At 35.0% G+C, this 20,430-nt stretch overlaps 2 protein-coding genes across 2 annotated transcripts; both read right to left on the bottom strand.

Annotated features, from left to right (window-relative positions):
* Positions 1-753: 753 nt before the first annotated feature.
* Positions 754-11,230, bottom strand: LOC135690853 (uncharacterized). Its single transcript, XM_065208532.2, has 2 exons — positions 9,479-11,230; positions 754-5,878 (listed from the first exon to the last, which is right to left on the bottom strand). The coding sequence occupies exon 2, from the start codon at positions 5,834-5,836 to the stop codon at positions 4,928-4,930; it is 909 nt and encodes a 302-aa protein (XP_065064604.1). The 5' UTR covers positions 5,837-5,878; positions 9,479-11,230; the 3' UTR covers positions 754-4,927.
* A 522-nt stretch (positions 11,231-11,752) lies between these two features.
* On the bottom strand, positions 11,753-20,026 carry LOC135690854 (M-phase phosphoprotein 6). Its single transcript, XM_065208533.1, has 5 exons — positions 19,861-20,026; positions 14,610-14,722; positions 14,358-14,451; positions 12,512-12,606; positions 11,753-11,996 (listed from the first exon to the last, which is right to left on the bottom strand). The coding sequence occupies exons 1-5, from the start codon at positions 19,915-19,917 to the stop codon at positions 11,843-11,845; spliced, it is 513 nt and encodes a 170-aa protein (XP_065064605.1). The 5' UTR covers positions 19,918-20,026; the 3' UTR covers positions 11,753-11,842.
* Between the last annotated feature and the right edge of the window lie 404 nt (positions 20,027-20,430).

A 20,430-nucleotide genomic window follows, 5' to 3' on the forward strand; every position in this document is an offset into this window, starting at 1 on the left:
TTTAGTTACTGCCCCCTAATTTGGATGTTCCATGACAGATGTCTGAATGCTAAAGTAAATAAAATCCACGAAAGAGCACTCAGAATTGTTTATAAAGACAGTCATGCTGACTACGAAGCATTGCTGACTTTGGATAATGCAGTATCAATTCACCAACGCAATCTACAGTACTTGATGATAGAAATATACAAAACCAAACATAACCTGAACCCTAGTTTCATGAGTGAGATTTTTGAACCCTAGTTTCAATGTCAACAATGCTTACTGCAAGGTCTCCCAAGCCTCTCGAGGGTCCTGTCAGAAAGATCAACGTGCTGAACTATTTGAGGGTATCTCATTACTAAAAACTTGACTTCTATAAAATCAAAAAAAGTACCCTCAGTTACTCGAAAATCGAAGCGATGATTGATTAACGAGACCATACTCTTTGATAAACAAAATCAATTGCGTCAAAATGCCAAATTTATGTGTCCTTTTGATCTATTCCTTGCAACTCTCGTCATTCCTCATTTACATAATCTTCATAATTATATTTATCGTAGGTATCATCATCATCATCATCATCATCATCTAAATCATTGTCGGTTCTTGGATTAACTTTCCTTTTCACCATCTTTCAATAAAAATAGCTCCAACTCAGTGGCGTACCGAGAGGCGGACGCCACCTCCTTTGGTTGACTTGCTGAATGTTTTCTGCTCAACTCGCCTTTGCCCAACCCCTCCCCCCCCCTAAATCTTACCACCCTGGCTATACTACTGCTCTAACTAGTGTTTCGTCGCCGGTTTCAAAGGATTCCATCTCTGTCTTTTTACCTCAACTGTACTATTTCTTTCATTAGTTCAAGGTATTTGCACTTTTCAACCAAATTCTGAACTCTACAGGAAGCACAATTTCGAGATCAACCTTTTCTTTTTGAGATCTTTCCGAATCATTTTCTTTTTGTGCTTACATTCACACTAAAAACTTTAATTATGCTCCCTTTATAAACTTCCATGCCTTAGAGATATAGAGTAGAAACTTTTTAAAAGCATTTCTTTAAAAGCGACGAAATTTTGTCCTGGCGAAATTCTGAAAAATTGTCCGAAATTTGTTTCGACAAAGTTTATCCGCCAAAAATTATCTGACAAAATGTTTTGTTACTAATGTAGATTTTAGAAAATCCCTCTTGTATCCAGGGAAGAAAACAACTCCCTAATTTTTGGGGGGAGCGTAGAAGGATGAAAGTTCCAACTTTACTTTAGTAATTTTCCTTTCGACCTTTAACCAGTATAACCAGTATAACCACGAATACTGAAGTATAACCAGTACTATACATGTTTCAGGATAAAAAATGATATTCTTTCAAGTCAGTTAGGAGTGATTCTTCTTTTTCTGCTTTGCCTTTGTTAAAGCTAATTTGCTGCATATAAATTTTATCTATAATATTTCTTTAACGATATGAAAGCATCAAGGAATTGAGTCGTTCATCTTTGTTTTTGATCGAAGGAAATTTCAAACAATTTTTAGGGGGCCAAATTTCTTTTCGTTTTTTACAAATGAAATGGGTGATTTGAGAGCAAGTGCATGTGCATATTCCCCATTCGCAAGATGAAACACTCTTATTTGATCAAATAATTCTGCTGCAGCTTCTGTAATGTCTTCTGGCTTCTCAGCAGCTTTATCATAGCAACTTATGATAAGGAGATGAAGACTAACATTTAAATTTGGTCTTTAGAAAAAAATCCAAGTAATCTGTTAAGTTTTTCAACTGAAATTGGTTTTATCAAACTTTTAGGGGGCGTCACACCCCCACGCATCCTATTATTTACGTGCCTGCTTGGGTCTTGAATGTTCCGTCTTTGCGACACAGCACATGCAGCATTACACAGCATTCTATTCTATTGTTGCAGGATTATCCTTCATTAGGATCACATCAAATTGCGTATTCAGCTGCTTCTAAGTTTTATAATTATCTCGTAGTCTATTCTTAGTAACATTTTATGCTAGTAATTAGATTTAGGAAGGTTCGGAGAGAGATTAATGGAGATCAGACATGTAAGACTAAACATTAGAAGGAAGCAAACCGTTTCGCCCAAGAAGCTTGCGAAAGCTCTTGCAGCCCAGTTTCTATTTAGGACAGGCAGCGCTTGAGAAAGACTGCGCTGTACCTCGTTATTCGTTACGTATTTTGGGATCTTGTAGTAGGTATTGGAGTTCGCGAAGAACCGTTGTCCCTTATGTTAGCAGTTTGAATTGAAGTTTAGCCTTGGATTGGAATGTCAGATATATATTCATCATATCTGAATTATATCTGAAGGGTTTCCAACACGACGAGTATCCCTTGAAAAAGAAGCCTACTATCTAGAAGCATATAGTCAATCTCTGCTATTTATAATGATTTCTTCTTGAGAACTTTGTAAGAGTTGATTTCATTTAGTTTGAACTTCGCATGAATTTTCTTTTGCATTATTTCTTACCATCTATTGAACCTAGGATTGTACATGAATACTAACAGTATGACTATAGGATAAAGACTCGATCGAACAACTGAATTTACTGGTTATTAGGGCTCTAGGCGGTTAGCAGAGCCAAAGAAGATGCCCTTTATTCAAAATTCAAAAATTCTTCTAGCACAGTGCGTCTTCTGGGCATGTCTGTGGGCCCCTCCAGGTTGCACTCTTCAGGTGTCCTTAGATTCCTCTCAAAAGTACCAAATTATCACAACAGTTCCAAAGAGAACGACTTCCCTATTTTTACCCAAGTATGGAACAATTTTGCTATTTCAACATTTCAACATATATACATTTTCAACATTTTTCAATGCAAAGGTTGGTTTTGAAGACTCGTATGTCTGACACCTATTAAAAAATTTATATTTTGGGAGCAGAAATGGAATATTTGACAATTTTAACATATTTTCCTTTGGTAATTTTGAAAAATGAAATAATGGCAAGATATCATCATGAAATAAAAAATAATGTCATTCCCTCTCCCCGCCTTATAGGGCCTCAATATTTACAGTACTAAGGTTAAGTTGCTTCAAAGAATGCATTTCCAACGAATGGAGTCTCTCATTTTAAATATTTTTTTCACTCTTCTGCGACAATCATGGGAAGCAAGTGAATCTAGACGTTTGGTTATGATTAAGGAGGCATACTAAATGATAAAAAATTTAGCAAAAAATTCTAATTTTTCATATACTAGAAATAAACGTATTTGTTTGATTCATTAGTTGAATTTTTGGTAGATAAAGAGGCAAAGAAAACAGCTTTCGACCAACTTTGCAACAACTCATAAAATTCCTTTGATCTCAGTTTTCTACAAAAAAATTCTCGGACTTTCACATTTGTTGATAGGGAGGCCCCATCTATGCTTGGTCCGGGGACCCTAAAAATGTTAGTGCGGTCCTCCTGCTGGTACTAGTACAAATTATCAATTCATTTAGGCTTCCTTTGTTATAATAATCAACAACCATGTTTTGATCACCATCTCTTTGTGAACCCAATTCTGCTATCTTTGTGCTTCCTTTGAAGCTTTTGAACTACTTTCCAAAATTATATGTTTAAAGATGCATCGTTAAATTGATCTTTTCAAAACTTTGACTCTGAAAGCTAAATTTTGTTGTTACTTCATTTTTAAATTTCTGATAAATTCCTTGAAAACTTGTTCTCCTCTGTTCTTTGCCAGTCCCTGAAGCTCTTGAAGTTTCCTGCACAATGTCTTGAAACAGGAGCTCAAAAGCATGAACTGTGCTTTCAAGTAGCGTATATGGTGACAATCAAAGTTTAATGAAACTTTATATTATCAGTGGGCACCGCAAACCGGCATCTGCATTCTTATGTCGTCCCCCTTTGTATCACTTGGCCGGAATCTTTTTGTTAAAATAGTCCATTCTGATGTAAAAGATTTTTATGTAAGACAAGTGTATACCTTAGAGTGGCCGAAATTGTTCTTTTTGCTACTCGTTTATTTCTACTTTTTGGCTTTTAAATCAATCGTTCTGAACTCGTCGGAAGCGAATACTTGGATGACGGGGTTTTTTCAAATGACTTTTAGTTTTGATAAAGCAGTCTAAAAGTGTTCCTAAAAAGGTTTTTAATTTCATAGATCTTGCAAAGCTTTGCATCGTAAAATTTGAAGACGACGCCCGATTTTATTTTAATCAACCAATGCAACTTCTTACGGTCTGGGACAAGATAAAGTATCCAACTTTCATTATTTTTCTATGCCAGAATAATGAATTGTAGAGTTGCTGCCATTTATGGTGCCCCGAAGCACCCTTGCCCTTTCCATGACCATAATCTAAGGTATTTTGCTTGCTGTGTGCAGAATGAATATTAATCATTCACTATATTCAGATGCTTCGCTATTCTCGTATTCAAAGTCTTTACTTTCCATTCAGGAATTAAATTACATCAATTACTTGTAGAATCTCTTACTAAATTGTATTTTTTTAAAATAATTTTTTTGTTTTACGGAAGGAAATGATTTTTCTTTTAAAAATCATTAGAAAATGTTCATAAAGATTCAGAAAGATTCCCATCCTGGATCGGCAATCAGAATAGAATGTGTAAAGAGGAAGACTTCGAACCGTTACTGCAATACCAAACGAAGACTTCGAGCCGAATGCCGATGCGACGATCTTTTCCTAGCAAAATAATGTTTCGATGAATAGAGATTGATTCCAACACATGCAGAAATCTACATGCCCTCGAATAGACAAATATTCCATCATTAGGAATCATTATCCTTTAAATAAAGTGGGTAATACAATACATAAATACAAGATAAGACATCACTTATTTTTAAATAAATACGACTTCATAGAGTTGATTATTAAAAATCTCAAGCGTTCGGCATTTTTCCCGACTCTCACCTTTATCAAAAGGCAAAGACTATAAAAGTTCTGGTTCCATTTCCATTGTATGCTTGTAATATACCCGTACCTCATGTGTCACTGGATTTAGTTTTAGATAGTGCTTCGTGCATTGACGAGCTTCGTCGCGAGATCCTCGGTGTGAATCTAGGTGAAGCTGCAGGGGAACTTCCTATAGTAAGGTTTCTACTTTTCGGCCTGTACCAGCTTCTGGGTCTACCTCTTCGCAGCAGATCTATTATGATTCTATCAATCTTTTTCTTTAGCTCCGGATATTCTACAGAATTAAAATATTTCTTTAGGATAGGATCAGAAATCAGAAACACATTATCTGCTTCACGGCATATCGCTAGCAAGGAAACAATATAAGAATCTACTTTGCCATCCTCGTCAACATTAAGCGAGCGTATCTGTGCAATTAGATCTTTTTCTGGCTCTGGGTTGGTCGTTGGAAATCGCCTAAAAAATCTAAGACCTGGAAATCCTATTTTCTCTTTTTTCAGAATACCTCTCAGAATTAAACTACTGAGAATAATTTCCACACAAGCCGACTCCTCCGCCTTCTCTAACCACTTTGAAAGTCGAATAACTCGATGATGTTTCAAACGAAGGTCATCAAACAATGCATCGTCGAGAAAGGTGCCCGTGGCCGTGTCATCTATCACTCTAACCCTTGACTCCTTTTCGTCGTGCTGGTAATATACTTCGATTTTCCTAGATATTATTAGGTCTAAAAAGACTGCGGCATATGCCCCGACTTTGAGTGGCAATCCAACCTTGCGGCCATCAATATCGCCTGTTTCTGAGTTCTGCCAAAGAAGTACATAGGCTTCGGACAATAGAATTTCATGCTGTTTGAAATCTTCAAAACAGAACCATCTTGAGGAGCAAAGCTCGTGGATTGTTCGAGAGAATCCGGACGCGACCTCATCCAGTGGTTGGTAGAGGTTCGCCAGACTCTTTGGGTCTGTGTGTGACATTGCAGAAACTTCGAAATCCCAACGGCTACGAAGTGCAGTTTCCTGTACAGATAAAAATAAAAACAATCTTTCGACTCACAGGCATAAATGATTCTAGTGAAGCAGTTGATAGCAAGAAAATAAAAGGCACAATTAGGCATTCAATATTCATCGAGAAATGTTACAGGTATGCGTTGATAGTTCATCTAGAATTCTTCAATTCTATGTAAGCATGCCACAAGAATCGCTTTAATGTCCTCTTATAACTAATATATACATTAACCATGCATTTTTCTGGTGATAATAGCAATAATGAAATAAAATCTTGCTAATGATAAACTATAATTTTGAGCTTACTGTTAATGAGACAAAGATATAGATAGATAAAGAGATAAGAGTTAGATAAAAATTTATGCTTTCATCTCAACATATTTTCTTGTAAGAATTTAGAAATTTAATGAAGAAAAGTGTGATTTTTTAACTTTTGGGACAAACAAAGGTAATATTGGTACTCCAGCTGGAAATATAAATAAAGAAAGGTCTAATGAATTTTAACTGTTGGGGAGGCTTTCAATTAAAATCTTAATTACATAATCACACCTCAATTCCATGCACAATAGCTTGCCAATGTCCTCGTACCCTGGCTAGAGTACCATCTTAATTAACTTTGAACTCATTCATGGATCATGATAATTGCGCTTCTTAATCAACTGCTTCTCTACTGCCCCTTTATTTCAATATCTCTTTAATATCTAAGCTTGCAGGAGCACTCAGTATTGTGTCTAAAAATTATAATGCTGACTAAGGAACCATGTTGAAATGAGCTAACACGGTATCTGTTCACCAGCGCAATCTACAGTACTAAATGATAGAAACATGCAAAAACCAAATATAACATCAAAATTTTTTGAAAGTGAAACAAACATAACAATAAAAATACAGAAAATAAATATACAAGTTTCATTAGTGGTTTTGTTAGCAAAAACTTCACAATTTGTATTGAGAAAAAAGACCATGTTTGATATCTCAAATGCTAGAATGGCTTCTAATGGCTTAAAAACAGGGTTGTCAGATTTGCTTTTTTCAAACGAAAGTTTTCGACTTTGGCTCTATTCAGAGTCAAATTGCCTGAAACATTTTGTTTCCGGCATACTACTTGAATTTGACATTTTGCCTTTGGAAATTTTTAGAATTTTCCTTTGCTTAATCTAAACTTTAACATCCTAAAAACAAAAAGATTAAATGGAGGAGTAGTGCTACACAATTTGAACCCAAATATCAATATTATAGCCTAACCTAATTATCAGCGTATGAATTTTTTTATGGCGAAAGTTTTTCAGTTTCTTATTTGAGTTTGGAAAATTATTATCATTAGGTTTGCAACGAGTCATGCGTGTAAAAATAGACAATGCTTGCGCGGTGTTATTTGCGAATTTGTTGTATTTGGGTTTGTTGTTGAGTTTGTCATCCGTTTGGCCTTTTGCATATTTCAATTTGGCAACCCTTCTTAAAAATTTGTGAGACACTTGGATCATAGATTCCCAGTCATTGAAAGATCAAATGAGCCAAAAAACAGAGTGACTGTAGATTGTGTAAAATATTTATCTCTGGCTTAATATAAATTTGCCTAACTTATTTCTACTTGGTAATAATTTCTAGAAATATTAGTTTTCCGCTTAATGATATGGTATTTCTGATTGATGGTAATTTAGTGTTGCTTTTAGAGCTGAAAGTAAAAATTAAAAAACTTATCTATATTATAAATATATATATATATATATAAATATCGTACCAAGTTAGGGTGCAGCTAAAACTGCTTTCTTGCTATCAACAACTGCGTTCCGCTATTTTCTACATTCTTTGCCTTCTCTTAAAGGTATTCTTACATGAACCTCTTAGGAAGAGATATTCTATAAAATTTTTAGCTTTGTGGTATCGACCACAATTTCGACTTTGTCTTATTACTACGGATTTAGTTGTTTTTTCCCGGGTTGCCTCTGGGATTGACGCGTCTTTCAATAGAAACTAAATGCTGTTTTCGCTGAAAATGATATCGATAGTGCGGTTATAACTGCGTAAGTCCATTGAAGAAAGACTCTAAGCATGAAGTTAAATAGAAATTGGTAGCGGAGCCTTGACTTGATGCATTCTTAGATTCTATAATATGTTTTCTAGTTTTGCATGTTGTCGTTGGACAGTTCGGTTGAATGTAGATATAATTCACATGGAGATATACACATTTCCATCCACGGTGAATTAACACAGCAAGTTGAAAAACATATATATATTGACAGAAAACGTATGCCATTTTGATTTCATTTCACAGATACCAATAAAAACAATTTCAGTTCATCAATATTATGTCATATGACAATAGCCCATTGTTTGGATGTACCGAACGTACCTAAACGTCTATGTTGCAAAGTTTTGATCTATTTATCGTATGGCAAGGTGACCAGACAAGAAAGCATTTTGTATAACATTTATGAAGTACGAATGTCATATGACAATGGTTGATAGTTTGGCCATACCAAACTGTCTGTGTACAAAGTTTTGATCGATTTTATCGTATGACAAGGTGACCTGACTAGAAAACATTTTGTGCAACAGGAATGCAACATGAGTGCTATATGTTTGTGGCAAAAGTCTTGATCGCTTCTAAATGCCTCATATTACACCATAGACATAGTTTAGTAGTTTGCTACCAGCTCGATTTATTATCTCTCTAGCGGCAATGAATGCCCGCAATTGAATGAAAGAGTAGTTACGTAAGTTCATTACCTGCCAATCCTAATTTCAACAAAGGCTATTCATGATAAAATCGCCTTATTGACGTACATCGCATCTCAATTAAATTCCTTAGCAATTATAATGAATATTCTAGTACCAGGATAAATGTATCTTGCTAGTACCAATCATTCAAATTTTCGAGATTGCCCGTTTATACACATCATGAATATGTTCTCAATCTACATTAGACAAATTCAAAGGCCTCTCGCTCCATTTTCTAAATACTGATTTTTCTTTACAAATGGTACAGCAGCATTGTGACAATGTGTATAAAAAGAATGTCAAGAACGGTCTTCTGTCTTTCTGTGATACGAAGTGACTTTGTATAAATCTCTCAAATTTTTTTTACTTCTTCGAGTGTAAAATTCTCCAATGATCTGTATTGATTTGTAAGCAAAAATTGTTTGCAAGCGAGAATATGAACTCTTCATACCAGTTAAGGCTGCTTTGGTCTGTAATTTGCCTACACACGAAAGGCGACAACGACTTGAGCTTTGAATCAAATTTACATAAAATGTGGCAATTGGCAACAACTGCTCAGAATTTTGGGATGAAGATCTGGACGCTATCTACTTCAAATGATCATGATCGTTTGGTTTCGAAGCCATAAGAGGCATGTATGTTGGTTTATAGCATCTTAGGTCTTAGGAGCAGTGCATTGAGCTTTCCGTATCACAGGATGACCTTTTTTACATTTTGAAATAACAAAGTCGTATTCTGTATGTTTGATATGATAAACACACCGGTACTTAACAATTCATTGGCAAAGTAATCACGAGAGCACGATCATGACTGGTCATACTGTATGATTTCGTTAAAAAAGAATCTAGCAGACATTACGATAGAAGAAAGAAATAAAACATTGAAAATAACCTTGAGGTCTTTGCTTCTTCACCTTTGTAATATTGTAGAACTATGCAGCTTTGAACCGTACGAGATTGCTTTGCAGATTGTCGCTTAACTCGAGGAAAAGCAGGTTGTTCGATTGTGATCAGATCAGAATAGGTTTCTACAGATTCCCAGTTGCGTCAATAATTCAAACATAATGCAGGTATTCGTCGATAGCTTATCTCGTTTCCAATGTCTAGTTGAATTCATCAGCTGGCGCTTTCGCGTTACTTCTTTCTTTGTTAATTAATTCCAAGCCTAAGCAACCTCAATGAAATGTTCCTTTAATAATAGATGTAAAACTCTCACTTTGAAGTATGCAACTTTAATCTGGATTTCAGAGCGCATGACTTGAATGCACAGAATTTAATTTCATTGCTGCTGGTTTTATTGCATGAATCCAATGTCGTAATTTAATTTTACAGTTTCAATGTATACCATTCGCTTTTCCCGCTAGAACACAGTATTTAACGCAATTGCAAGTATTTTCTTAAACCACAAACCAATAATTGCGTCATTACAGCCGTGAATTACCACTTCTCTAAACCAAATTATCTTGCTTAATTCTGTCTGTATTAGTAATACCCTACAATCACCATCCAACTTAATTGTCAATAGGCACGAAAAGTAAACTAACGCCATCCAATTAAGAACGCTAACATCGATTTCTGTAATAGACTTTCCGCTATATTGATCAAGTGGTAGTATTGTGTGTTTGTTAAGTTTGCATTAAACCAACAGCATATGGTGAAAGCGCGGATGGCATCGAAATTCTTACTATGACAGACAACAAAAGAAAAGTTCACTTTTTATCTCATTGAATAATTTTTCATATTGTGGAATTTGGAATCATTACGTGAAGTGGCAGGTGCCAACAGACGGATTAAACTGGGAGCGAAGGCTCAACAGTCTTGCTATCTTTAAATCACATTATAAAAGAAGTGTTGCATTAAGTGCGTACCTGATGGTAAAATTAGAGTTTCACTATGTCGCACAGGCAAAGGAATTAAATTTGTTTACTAGTTGTATTTCACTTTTGTTTTAAAAAAGTATACAGCTAACAGTTCATAGTTATGAGATCAAATCCTTTGGCAAGTTAGGCTGACTGTACGCAGGTGTGTGTAGTATACGTCACCTCAGTTCGTCAACATAGTCTCTTTGGCAACCATTCTGTTGCCATGGCCCGATTAAGTTGGTTATTGTAGTGCTCCTTCAGCAGCGTTGAAAACGAGACAAAACACCTAAAACTACTCAGATTGATTCAAGTAATAGGAATCATCCATAAATGGGCCTATCAAGCCAAAAAATTGAGCAAGAGATTTAGCGGCAGGCAGGGAACGATTGAATTTCAATTAGGCTCACACCTTATTATTACTCTGTCTTTGAAGTATGACATTGACCATTTATTATTTACACTTCAAGTGTACAATATTCAATTTCAGTCTAGCTTCTAAGTTAGCTAGATATATGCATGAGATAGTCTTGATTCAAAAAGTAGGTTTGCACCGTCTGTTGCAATTTTTCTGACAAAGCTTTATCTAAAATTTGCCCAACAATTCAAGCACAATCGCACCAATTCATCATGCTGCAAACCCTTTGATGACGTAGTCTGACGTAGCACATTATCGCTCCAAATTTAGATTGAAAATTTAAGCTTGATTGAAACTTAATCATTCATGTCAAATAGGTACATTTAATCTTAATTTGCCTACATCGAGGCTTAAAATAATAATAATTTTTCAAAAGTTCGAATGAATTATGAAAGTTTTGGTACGGATGCACGTTTAGCTTCAAGATTTGTGAAGAGTGTCTGGTAAAATGAAGTTTGGATATATAGGCTAAAAATTACTGAATCGAGGTAAAGGCTTCGAGCTCATGTGATTTTAACTTGTTTTTGAAAAGAATAATAACTTAAAAAACAACACAAATAAATATGCATCTGTATTTTGAATGTGTTGGTGTGGAAATGACACTTTTAAGCAATGATGCACATTTCAAGTTGAGTTAAATCAAGAATACCTTGTACAAATTCAATCAATGAAGGAAAAATATATTTATACTTTCCCGGTCTGGCTCATCAAAATGACCGACCTCTTATCATTAAAAATTGCAACTTTTTTTGCTTTATAACAAAATGATAAAATAACTAACAAATTTATACCTAAGATCGGATCAACACCCAGTTAATCACACGTAACTTAGAAGACCCAGATGATAACAGCCATCTTTCTTGTACATCGCAACCAAAGAAGATCAATATTGTCGTCTTTAGAATAATATCCGTTTAATCTCAAAAAAACTTTGTTTAATTGAAGGAAGCATTATCATTTTTGTTCCATCTGCGCACGTTTATTCCATCTTTGGCTTCTTAAACACTCGCTTAATTTTCTTAGGCTTACTGGTGGTTGAAATCGTTTGGTCTGGATCACGACAATGTTCATGTTGTTGGTGCTTTCGCTTTCTTGAAAACTTTTTCCCGATACTATCGACAAGTGAATCATATCTAAAGAAGAAAACGTAGCAATGCTAATAAAAGCACATAGAGATGAAAGCGAAGACTCGATAATAAAGGTCTGCGCATATCGGTGGAACAAAAGGGCGAGAGGTGAGACAAGAGCAACTGGGATTTTACTAACAGGAACATTTCCGAATTTTAAATGGGAATGAAAAGGAGTAGATAGAGATGACTAACATAAATAGAGAGATAAAGATGACAAATACAAACGGGGAGATAAAGATGACAAATACAAACGGGGAGATAAAGATGACTACAGACAGTAAATACAAATGGAGAAGAGAAAGAATCGGAACAGAGTTTATGAGCAGCGAATGTTTCAAAATTTCTAGCCGAAAAAATGTTGTTTGATATGCAATTCAACGTATTATCTTTTTTTTATATTCTCATAAAATTTACAACGACAATCAATTACAATAAAATCCTAATAATCTACGCTCCAACCCAACTGTTAGCAATAATGACAAGACTGACTTAAACAAAGGGTAGAGGGGCAGACAAACCTGTCAGCCATTTCTGCAACAGAAACGTCTTCTTCACCGCTTTCTGCGTCTTTGTCGTGGTCAGAATGCTTACTTAATAACCCAGAGTACAGCTTCTAAAGAGAAACGATACTGAAATTTAAATCTCAAATAGCATATTGAACTAGGAATCATCTTTTTCTGAGGGCATGTGGTCTCTCAATTAACTATTGAAATGTAATCTTTAATATTTAGATTTATATTTAGTGTTGAATTGTTTTGTTGCTATTATTTCCATACCATCTGCGGCATCGTCTTGTAACCTACGTGTGTTATTTGTAAACTGTCGCGGAAATAAAAAAAAATCCATTTCAGCGCATATTCCTTGATATCCATCTGAGACAAACTGCTAAATTTTGAGATAGAAGGACCAAATGGACGTACATTCAAATGCTAGCCGATGTTTATCAACAATTTATTTTAAATGGAAAAAGGCATCAAGTGCATCGAACTGTGGGATTATAAGCAAGTTTTCAACAAATATTTTCCCAGCTTTAGTTAACAAAATCAAAATCTAAATTTTCAAGGAGAGGAAAAGAATTGCGAGGAAATCAAAAACTTCAGTTTTCATCATTGCAAAACCACGATTAAATAAAAGCAGTTTGGTCTATTGGACTTGGGGTATGCAGAGAGCCTGAACAAACGCAATTCGAAAGGTAAATATTTCATATACAATGCGTAAATTTTCATGGGTTTTCCTGAATTCTTCTAGGAAGAATAGCTGCAAAGGAGGAAATACAACACAAACGAAGAAGGGATCTAATATATGTTCTGTGGATTCAGTATTAAATGTCGGTATAAAAATTTTCATTTTTCATTATGTATCTTCATACATTCATCATACATATGCACACATTATGTTTCTTCTGCATTCAAAATGTTTCAGTACTATTTAAGGTTTGTGTTTTCTATAGAGGCTTGAATGATGATGCTTAAAGTATACTTTTCTAAACAAATGCTTTTTACTGATGGGGGCTACATGATGAATAGTGTTGATACCAATTGGTGGAAATTAGTAACTTTGACAGTTGTATGAAACATTTTTGATTGTGGATTGGTCACAAATCAACAATTGATAAACTTCAAGCAATCAAATCCTCCACAGTTTACATATATTGTTGATGACTTTCTATCATCAACTAAGTATTTCAAGGTTTCTACTTTGTGCAAATAATTACAAAAAAGTAGACTTTTGAAATTTCTATGCAGCACCTATATGAGTGGCACTATATGTGAAAACAACTACAGGAAATCATTCACTGGAGTTTCGTTTTGGTTCCTGTTTGAAGCAATATATTGTACAATATATTCTTCCTTGTACACTACTAAAAGTACAAAGACTAAAAAAACGATTTCTCCATAAAGGCAATTTTTAAAATACATAGACATTGCATACTTTGAAAATCATGATTTCTATGTTGTCTTTTGGGGAATCAGGACAGATTTAAAACTTTAGATGGTCCACTATATAAATCAAAAGACCACCAAACCACTGTTGCCATTTCTATCACAACACACCTATCAAAACACACCTATCAAAACACACCTATCAAAATATACCTATCACCACAGATCAACTTGATACCACTGTGGTAGCAGCCATTAGTGGACTGAGTTTCACTTGCAACCTAAAATACAGGTTCATAATCAACTGAAACACAGCTGACTATTGTTATTGAAAATAAAATTTCATCATTGTTTTGTTGACTGACTTTCTTTTCAGATAAAATCAAAAAATAGAAAAAGATAGGTGTTATAAGACTTGAGGACAGTTGAAAATGATTGACAAATGTAAAAAGAGACGAAATTATCTTGAAAGTGGCACTACCTCAATTTTTGGGTTGAAATTTCTGAATGACATTCTTCCAACTGACAACAAGTCCTCACAAATGACAAAACTTGATTCAGTCTCGGGAGCAGTTCTGCAAAAATGAGAGAGTCAAAGACAAAAAACGATAGAGAACAGTTGCAAGTGCCCTTCAATTTTGTCTAACAATTCTGCACAGATTTTATTTGGCATCCACTGTGCAACACTGATCCAAAGCAGTGAACAATAAAGAATGAACAGCCAAATGCCTACCTTAGATCTATGTCAATCATATCTTCAACAAACCAATGCTCTTTGGAAAGCTGCATATCATACTCTTTTTTCTGGTTTTCTGCTAAAAGCTCATCTTGTTGTTTCTGCATAAACTAAAAATGGAAAGATAGAACCACATAAAATTGACTAGCTGTATGCTTTCACAAAACCATAGAAGTTTAAATGTTCTACATGACTTACTGAATTGATGATTCTTATATTTTGGCAACAAATAGAATGCACAGAAGTGTTTATACCAAATAATATAAAAAAATTAAAGAAACTTTTAGCCTACAATTTTGAATTTAGAAACTGAAAAAACATTGGAATGATCTGTAACAGGGAAACAATTTGCTGAGTATGACACTGCTCAACTACATCTCTGGTGCACACGGGCAAAACACCTGGTGTATTGGTGTACACAACTAGATATTCTGTTGTGCTGGTATGCACCAAAAAATATACTTTTTGGTGGTAACAATTTGGGAATACCATTTTACTAATTTTATGAACAGCATTGTTTGTTATAAAAAATTTGCTTTTCTAATAGATAACATAAATATATTCATCTAAATGGGCATTGCCCTAATATTTCAAGTGTGCTGGGGGTGCAGTCACAAATTTTAGTTTCCCTGCTTTTTCATACTACTCTGCAAAAACCCAATGAAGTGTCTGTCACTATATTCAATTAATCTGGATCATTTGAATTCATAAGTAAAAAACTGTACAATATAAATTAGAGACTCTAGTGGAAAATAATACAAAATATTGTGCACCCTATAGTCTTGCATAAAGGCGCCGGCAAAATTATTACATTCAAACTTCTGGGTTTTCAAGTCTAGAAAATAGAGCTGCGTTAGGGGTCAGGCACCTATAATTTTTTGGCAACAAAATCACTTTAAATCGCAAAAAAGTCATTTTGCATCACAGCTTATACTAAGAAACATCTTGACAGTAGAAATTTTGCAGATTAAAAACACAATGCTATAGTTCTACGATAATTTCCTTGTCGTGTACTTCATTAGAACCAGGTAGACCAGGCAAAGAAGGGGGGGGGGTATCCTCACCCATCGAGGGAATTTGCAAGACCCACTCTGTTTGGCCAATTTCAATACCCTGATTACGAAAATTGATGTTATACGGAGAAATTCGGTGCCAGGAAGGTTCTATTTCACGTTCAAACCTCGTTTTCGTCCAAATTTGAACGTTACACAAAAGTTTGTAAATGAATTGAATTTTATGAATTTTGATGTGCTGATTTCAAAAAATTATTTTATAAAAATAAAAAATCTGGGTTCCAGTACCCCATTCTAAAAATAGCATCAAGGGGTAAGATTGTCAATTACATCTTTTCGTATAACTTTCCAGTTTGTTGAAAGAATAGAGAAAGCTACATTTCATATTCATATAAAAGAGAGTAATTATTCAGAGACATGGGTACCAATATCATATTATAAAAATAGCATCAAGGGGAAATTTTTATTTCCTTTTTTCTCTTAATATATGTTAATATACGATAATGCACCTAAATCTTTCCTTTTGCACTTTTTTACAAATCATTAATGACATATGGAGATTGGCCCCATAGGAGGACTGGTGCCATTACCCTCAGTCTGAAAATAGCACTTGGGGGCATTTTTCAGCTTGTGTCTGCTCATTTTCATGCTGGTATCACAATTTGCACAATTCATGTTCTAACAGCCCAGACTATTTAAACTTGTTTTCAATAAACATTATAGCTTCCGTTGTCATCAGAGTCATTGCTATACTCATCCTCAAAGCAATTGTCATTCATTGAGTCAGTATTGTCTTCTTCAGCATCTTGATTGATATTTAGAAGCAGCTTGGCAACATTATCTAGGTATATGTCTTTACTCCACGATGCGTTACCGGCTGCATCCCAACCATGATCAACTGGACTGCCAATGCTTAACTGCAACTGATCTGCATTTCTGTAAATTTTTGCAACATGAGCTGATGTAGCTTTGTGCAAATAAGATTGGCAACACACAGTTGCATTAAACTAAGTTCAATAACTTTCCCTTAATTTTCAAAAATCTTCCAGAAACTCTTTGAGCGGGTGTCATTGACCTTGGTGACAGTTGTTGAAAAACTGTAAAGAAAGCATGTTAACTTCTCCATGACCTCGATAGCATTTGGATGGGGTGGACATCTATTCCAAGCCTTGCAAAAGTGCTCACGAATTCGTTGCGCTTTAACATTGCTTTTCAGAATGACTTTTTCCTTTTTTTAGAAATCATGGACACATAATCGATGCCCGAGAATGTGTGAAGACCAACTATTGCTCGCCTTTCAGAATTCCGCCGTATGAGATCAACCTTCGAAACCAGTATATCAAAATTGATGAGAATAAAGAAATTACAAACTTTTGTTCAACATTAAAATTTTGATAAAAACGAGGTTTGAACATGAAATAGAGGCTTTCTGGTACTGAATTTACATTTATGAAATAACTTTTTGAAATCAGCAAATCGAGATTGATGAAAATCGTTTCATTTACAAACTTTCGTTCAATGTTCAAATTTGGACGATAAACGACGTTTGAAAGTGAAATAAATGAGGCTTCCTTGTACCGAATTTCTCCGTACAACATCCGTTTTTGTGATCAGCGTATCGAAAATGACCATACAGAGCTGGTCTGGCAAATTCCCCTGATGGGTGACGATTATCGTCCCTTCCTCGCCTGGTCTAAGAGCCTTCGAATGTTATGATTACATTAGTATAATATTTTTAAGATGTTATGGGTCAAATTTGAAAGTTTATATTTAGAATTCAGCGTTTGTGGTAAATATTTCCTTTTACATGATTCTGCAATGGCGAGAGCAGCTAAATGTCGTCCCTGTGTGAGTTTAACTGTTTCAACACTGGACATCACGTATATAAAGTTATATGGGCCCCACATATTCAAGTGGAGCTGACTTGTAAAGGAAAGCCTGATAATCAACACGATAAATATATGGTGGCTTTGAAAAAAGCAAACATTTACTAAACTAAAGCTTTTTGTCTGACACTCTTCAGAGTTTAAAACGTCAGAACATAGATCCAAAACTCTACGCTAGGAAATATATATACCCAGTTGTGGATCGAAATAGGCCAATCAGAAACACGAGCACACGATCAATATACCGCGAAAGTTCTGAAAAATGGTGAAATTGTAGGACACATTCCACGACTATTTTCTAAAACTTGCACCCTCATTTTGCTGTCCGGTGGCTCCATTAAAGTTTGCGTGACAGGAAAACGAGAGAACAAAAGAGGAAAGGGGCTGGAGGTCCCTTGTTTAGTGACTGTCAAGGTGTCAGAACATAATCTATTTAAAGTAGAACCAATTATTAAAGATATATGTGAAAGACTAAGTGAAAATAATTGAATCTTCTATATGAAAATCCCTTTATGTTATTTCTCTGTCAATATACGGTAAGAAATATGATATTCAAAAAACCGGGCCGGATATAGGCACCACGGTGCCTTTATCCGGATAGAAACGCTGGCGCCTATATACAAGAGTGGCGCCTATATACAAGAGTGGCGCCTATATGCAAGATTATAGGGTATAACATTTTATTTTTAAAAAAGTAATTTGTGTTTTATATCTTTCTGAGCAAGTCCATTTACACCAATTTGGCTTGCACTAAGCAAAACCTAACTGGTATGCTGGAGCTTTAAGGGCAAAAAATCTTGTGTGTGCTCATGCCAAAATTTAAAAGCTGATGAGGCAGGCAATGGAACAGAAAGACCCAGTCAAGTGGTCAAATGAGACCTGCTTAAATCTACCATCTAATAAACAGTATGTGAAAATAGCTCTTGACATCTTTTCTACAGTTTTTGGCTGTTCTTGACTTTTGTTTACAAAGAAATATATATCCTGACAAGTTTTCCAAGTGCTTTCCCTGAACCAATAAGCAAGTAACTTAAAAGTCTGTGCAAACAAAACTTTTGCTACAATTTCCTCGTTTTTTCTATGTTCAAATGAAAATTATTTTCATGTAATAATGAATAAAAATTTAGAAAAATCAGAAAGTGTTTAACGAGACCAATGTTGATTGGCTGGAGATCGCCCTCTTGGTTCACCTGTTGCTTGCTCAAAGTATTCTGATTGGCTTTTAGAAAATAACAGGGTCAAAATCATTTGGTATCAGAATGGAGTAAGAAACAAGAGGGTTAGATAAAACAGTTTGAGAAAGAGAGAACATTAATTGGTGAATCGAAAAATTTAGTCGAAAGATTCAAAAGCAAAGCAAAGATTGCAAATTTCCAATCATTGCTAACAGTTATGTCAGCCATCCTCTAAACAGAGCTTTGCGAAGAGAGCACACGAGAACAGAGAATGGCAGAAGTTGTTTTGATAGCTCTTTGCTTACAATGATTTTTGGCAACAAGCTTTTGACACATTGTGCAAGCCATAATAATTAGGTCACTTGAGTGGCCTTGTGTAAACAGAAACCAAAGTGACCTCATTTGTGGCTGGCTTCAAAAGCAGGCCAAATTTTTGGCTGACCAAATATTCTGCTGACCCAGCTTAAGATATTTTTCTAAACTGTCCTTGCACACCTGGTAAAGGGTGTGGCATTTGGAGATCTAAATGTTACATGGGTGTGTATGATTGCCAAAGGCAAATGAAAAATTAAGTTTCTTCAAGATCAACACAATCTCAAAATGGTTCAAACAGAATAATTATCAATCATGTATATTACTTATCTTAGTTCATTTTAGCTTCTTAATTGATTATCCTTGGGCTCTAGCACAGTTTTGCAAACAAAAGAAGAGCACACTTGTACACTTGAAAATTTGCTCTAGCACACCCCAGATCTCGTTGGAAACTGCCATACTCTGCAGTCCGGGCACTTTAGAAATATAATAATATCTTATATATATAATACCAATATAAACATTGCTTTCGTTGTTTTGTTTGTTGTTGTGTGGAATATGTATTTAGTTGGAATTTTTGTGTGCACCACGAGGGCAACCAGCCTAAATTTCGTCAATGAAAACAATCAGTGCTCAACATGCATGCTAATTTTAAGAAACTGCTTTCGAATATTAATCTTCTTGGGTCCTAAAGGAATATAAAGCACACTAGTGGAAAGCTTTCAATGGTATATATTCTTTTTTTACGTTGGTAACAGTCTTTTGAAAATTTTATTTCAAAAAAAGCAAAAAAAGAGCAACACCACACTATTACTTCTAACGTAAATAAGGTACGTTCATGAAACAATGCTTGACCACTCACCTTCATCTTTCGCAGATTTTTTGACAGGACCTTTATCGGTTGACGTGAGGAAAGCATTTTGGAAACACTTTAAATCTCCACAAGATATTAACAAAAATATAAACTTTCTTCGTGTAGTGTTAAGCACTAAAACAACCATCCATTTTTTCTTGTCCGATCCGAGAGAGGTTCGCATTTGAAACGAGGCTAGTGTTTTCCAAACATTTTCTTTCATAAAATTTTTGCATCTTGATCATCATTTATTCCATATCGATTTACGAAGTTATTTAGTCTACTATATACAATTGCATAGAATGAGAAGCTTATCAAAATTGATAGCTAACGTAATCAAAACCAAATGAATAACGTAATGAAACTTTTTCCTTGAAAATTTAAATAAAACTTTATGTGCAATTCATATATAATTTTGAACATTTTGGACCGTTTAACTGAGTTGCAAATCACCTGAGAAAATTCCGATGTTCAGGTGCAACAACTCGCGAGGCAATCAGTTTCGAATCCTTTGGTCCTTACTATCCGAGACCAGTGACGTCGCCAGCTCGAAAAAACTGGGGTGGACAAAAACATATT

This window comes from Rhopilema esculentum, chromosome 4 (assembly GCF_057945365.1).
Source record: "Rhopilema esculentum isolate cy_ngs chromosome 4, ASM5794536v1, whole genome shotgun sequence".
In the NCBI taxonomy this organism is placed as follows: domain Eukaryota; kingdom Metazoa; phylum Cnidaria; class Scyphozoa; order Rhizostomeae; family Rhizostomatidae; genus Rhopilema; species Rhopilema esculentum.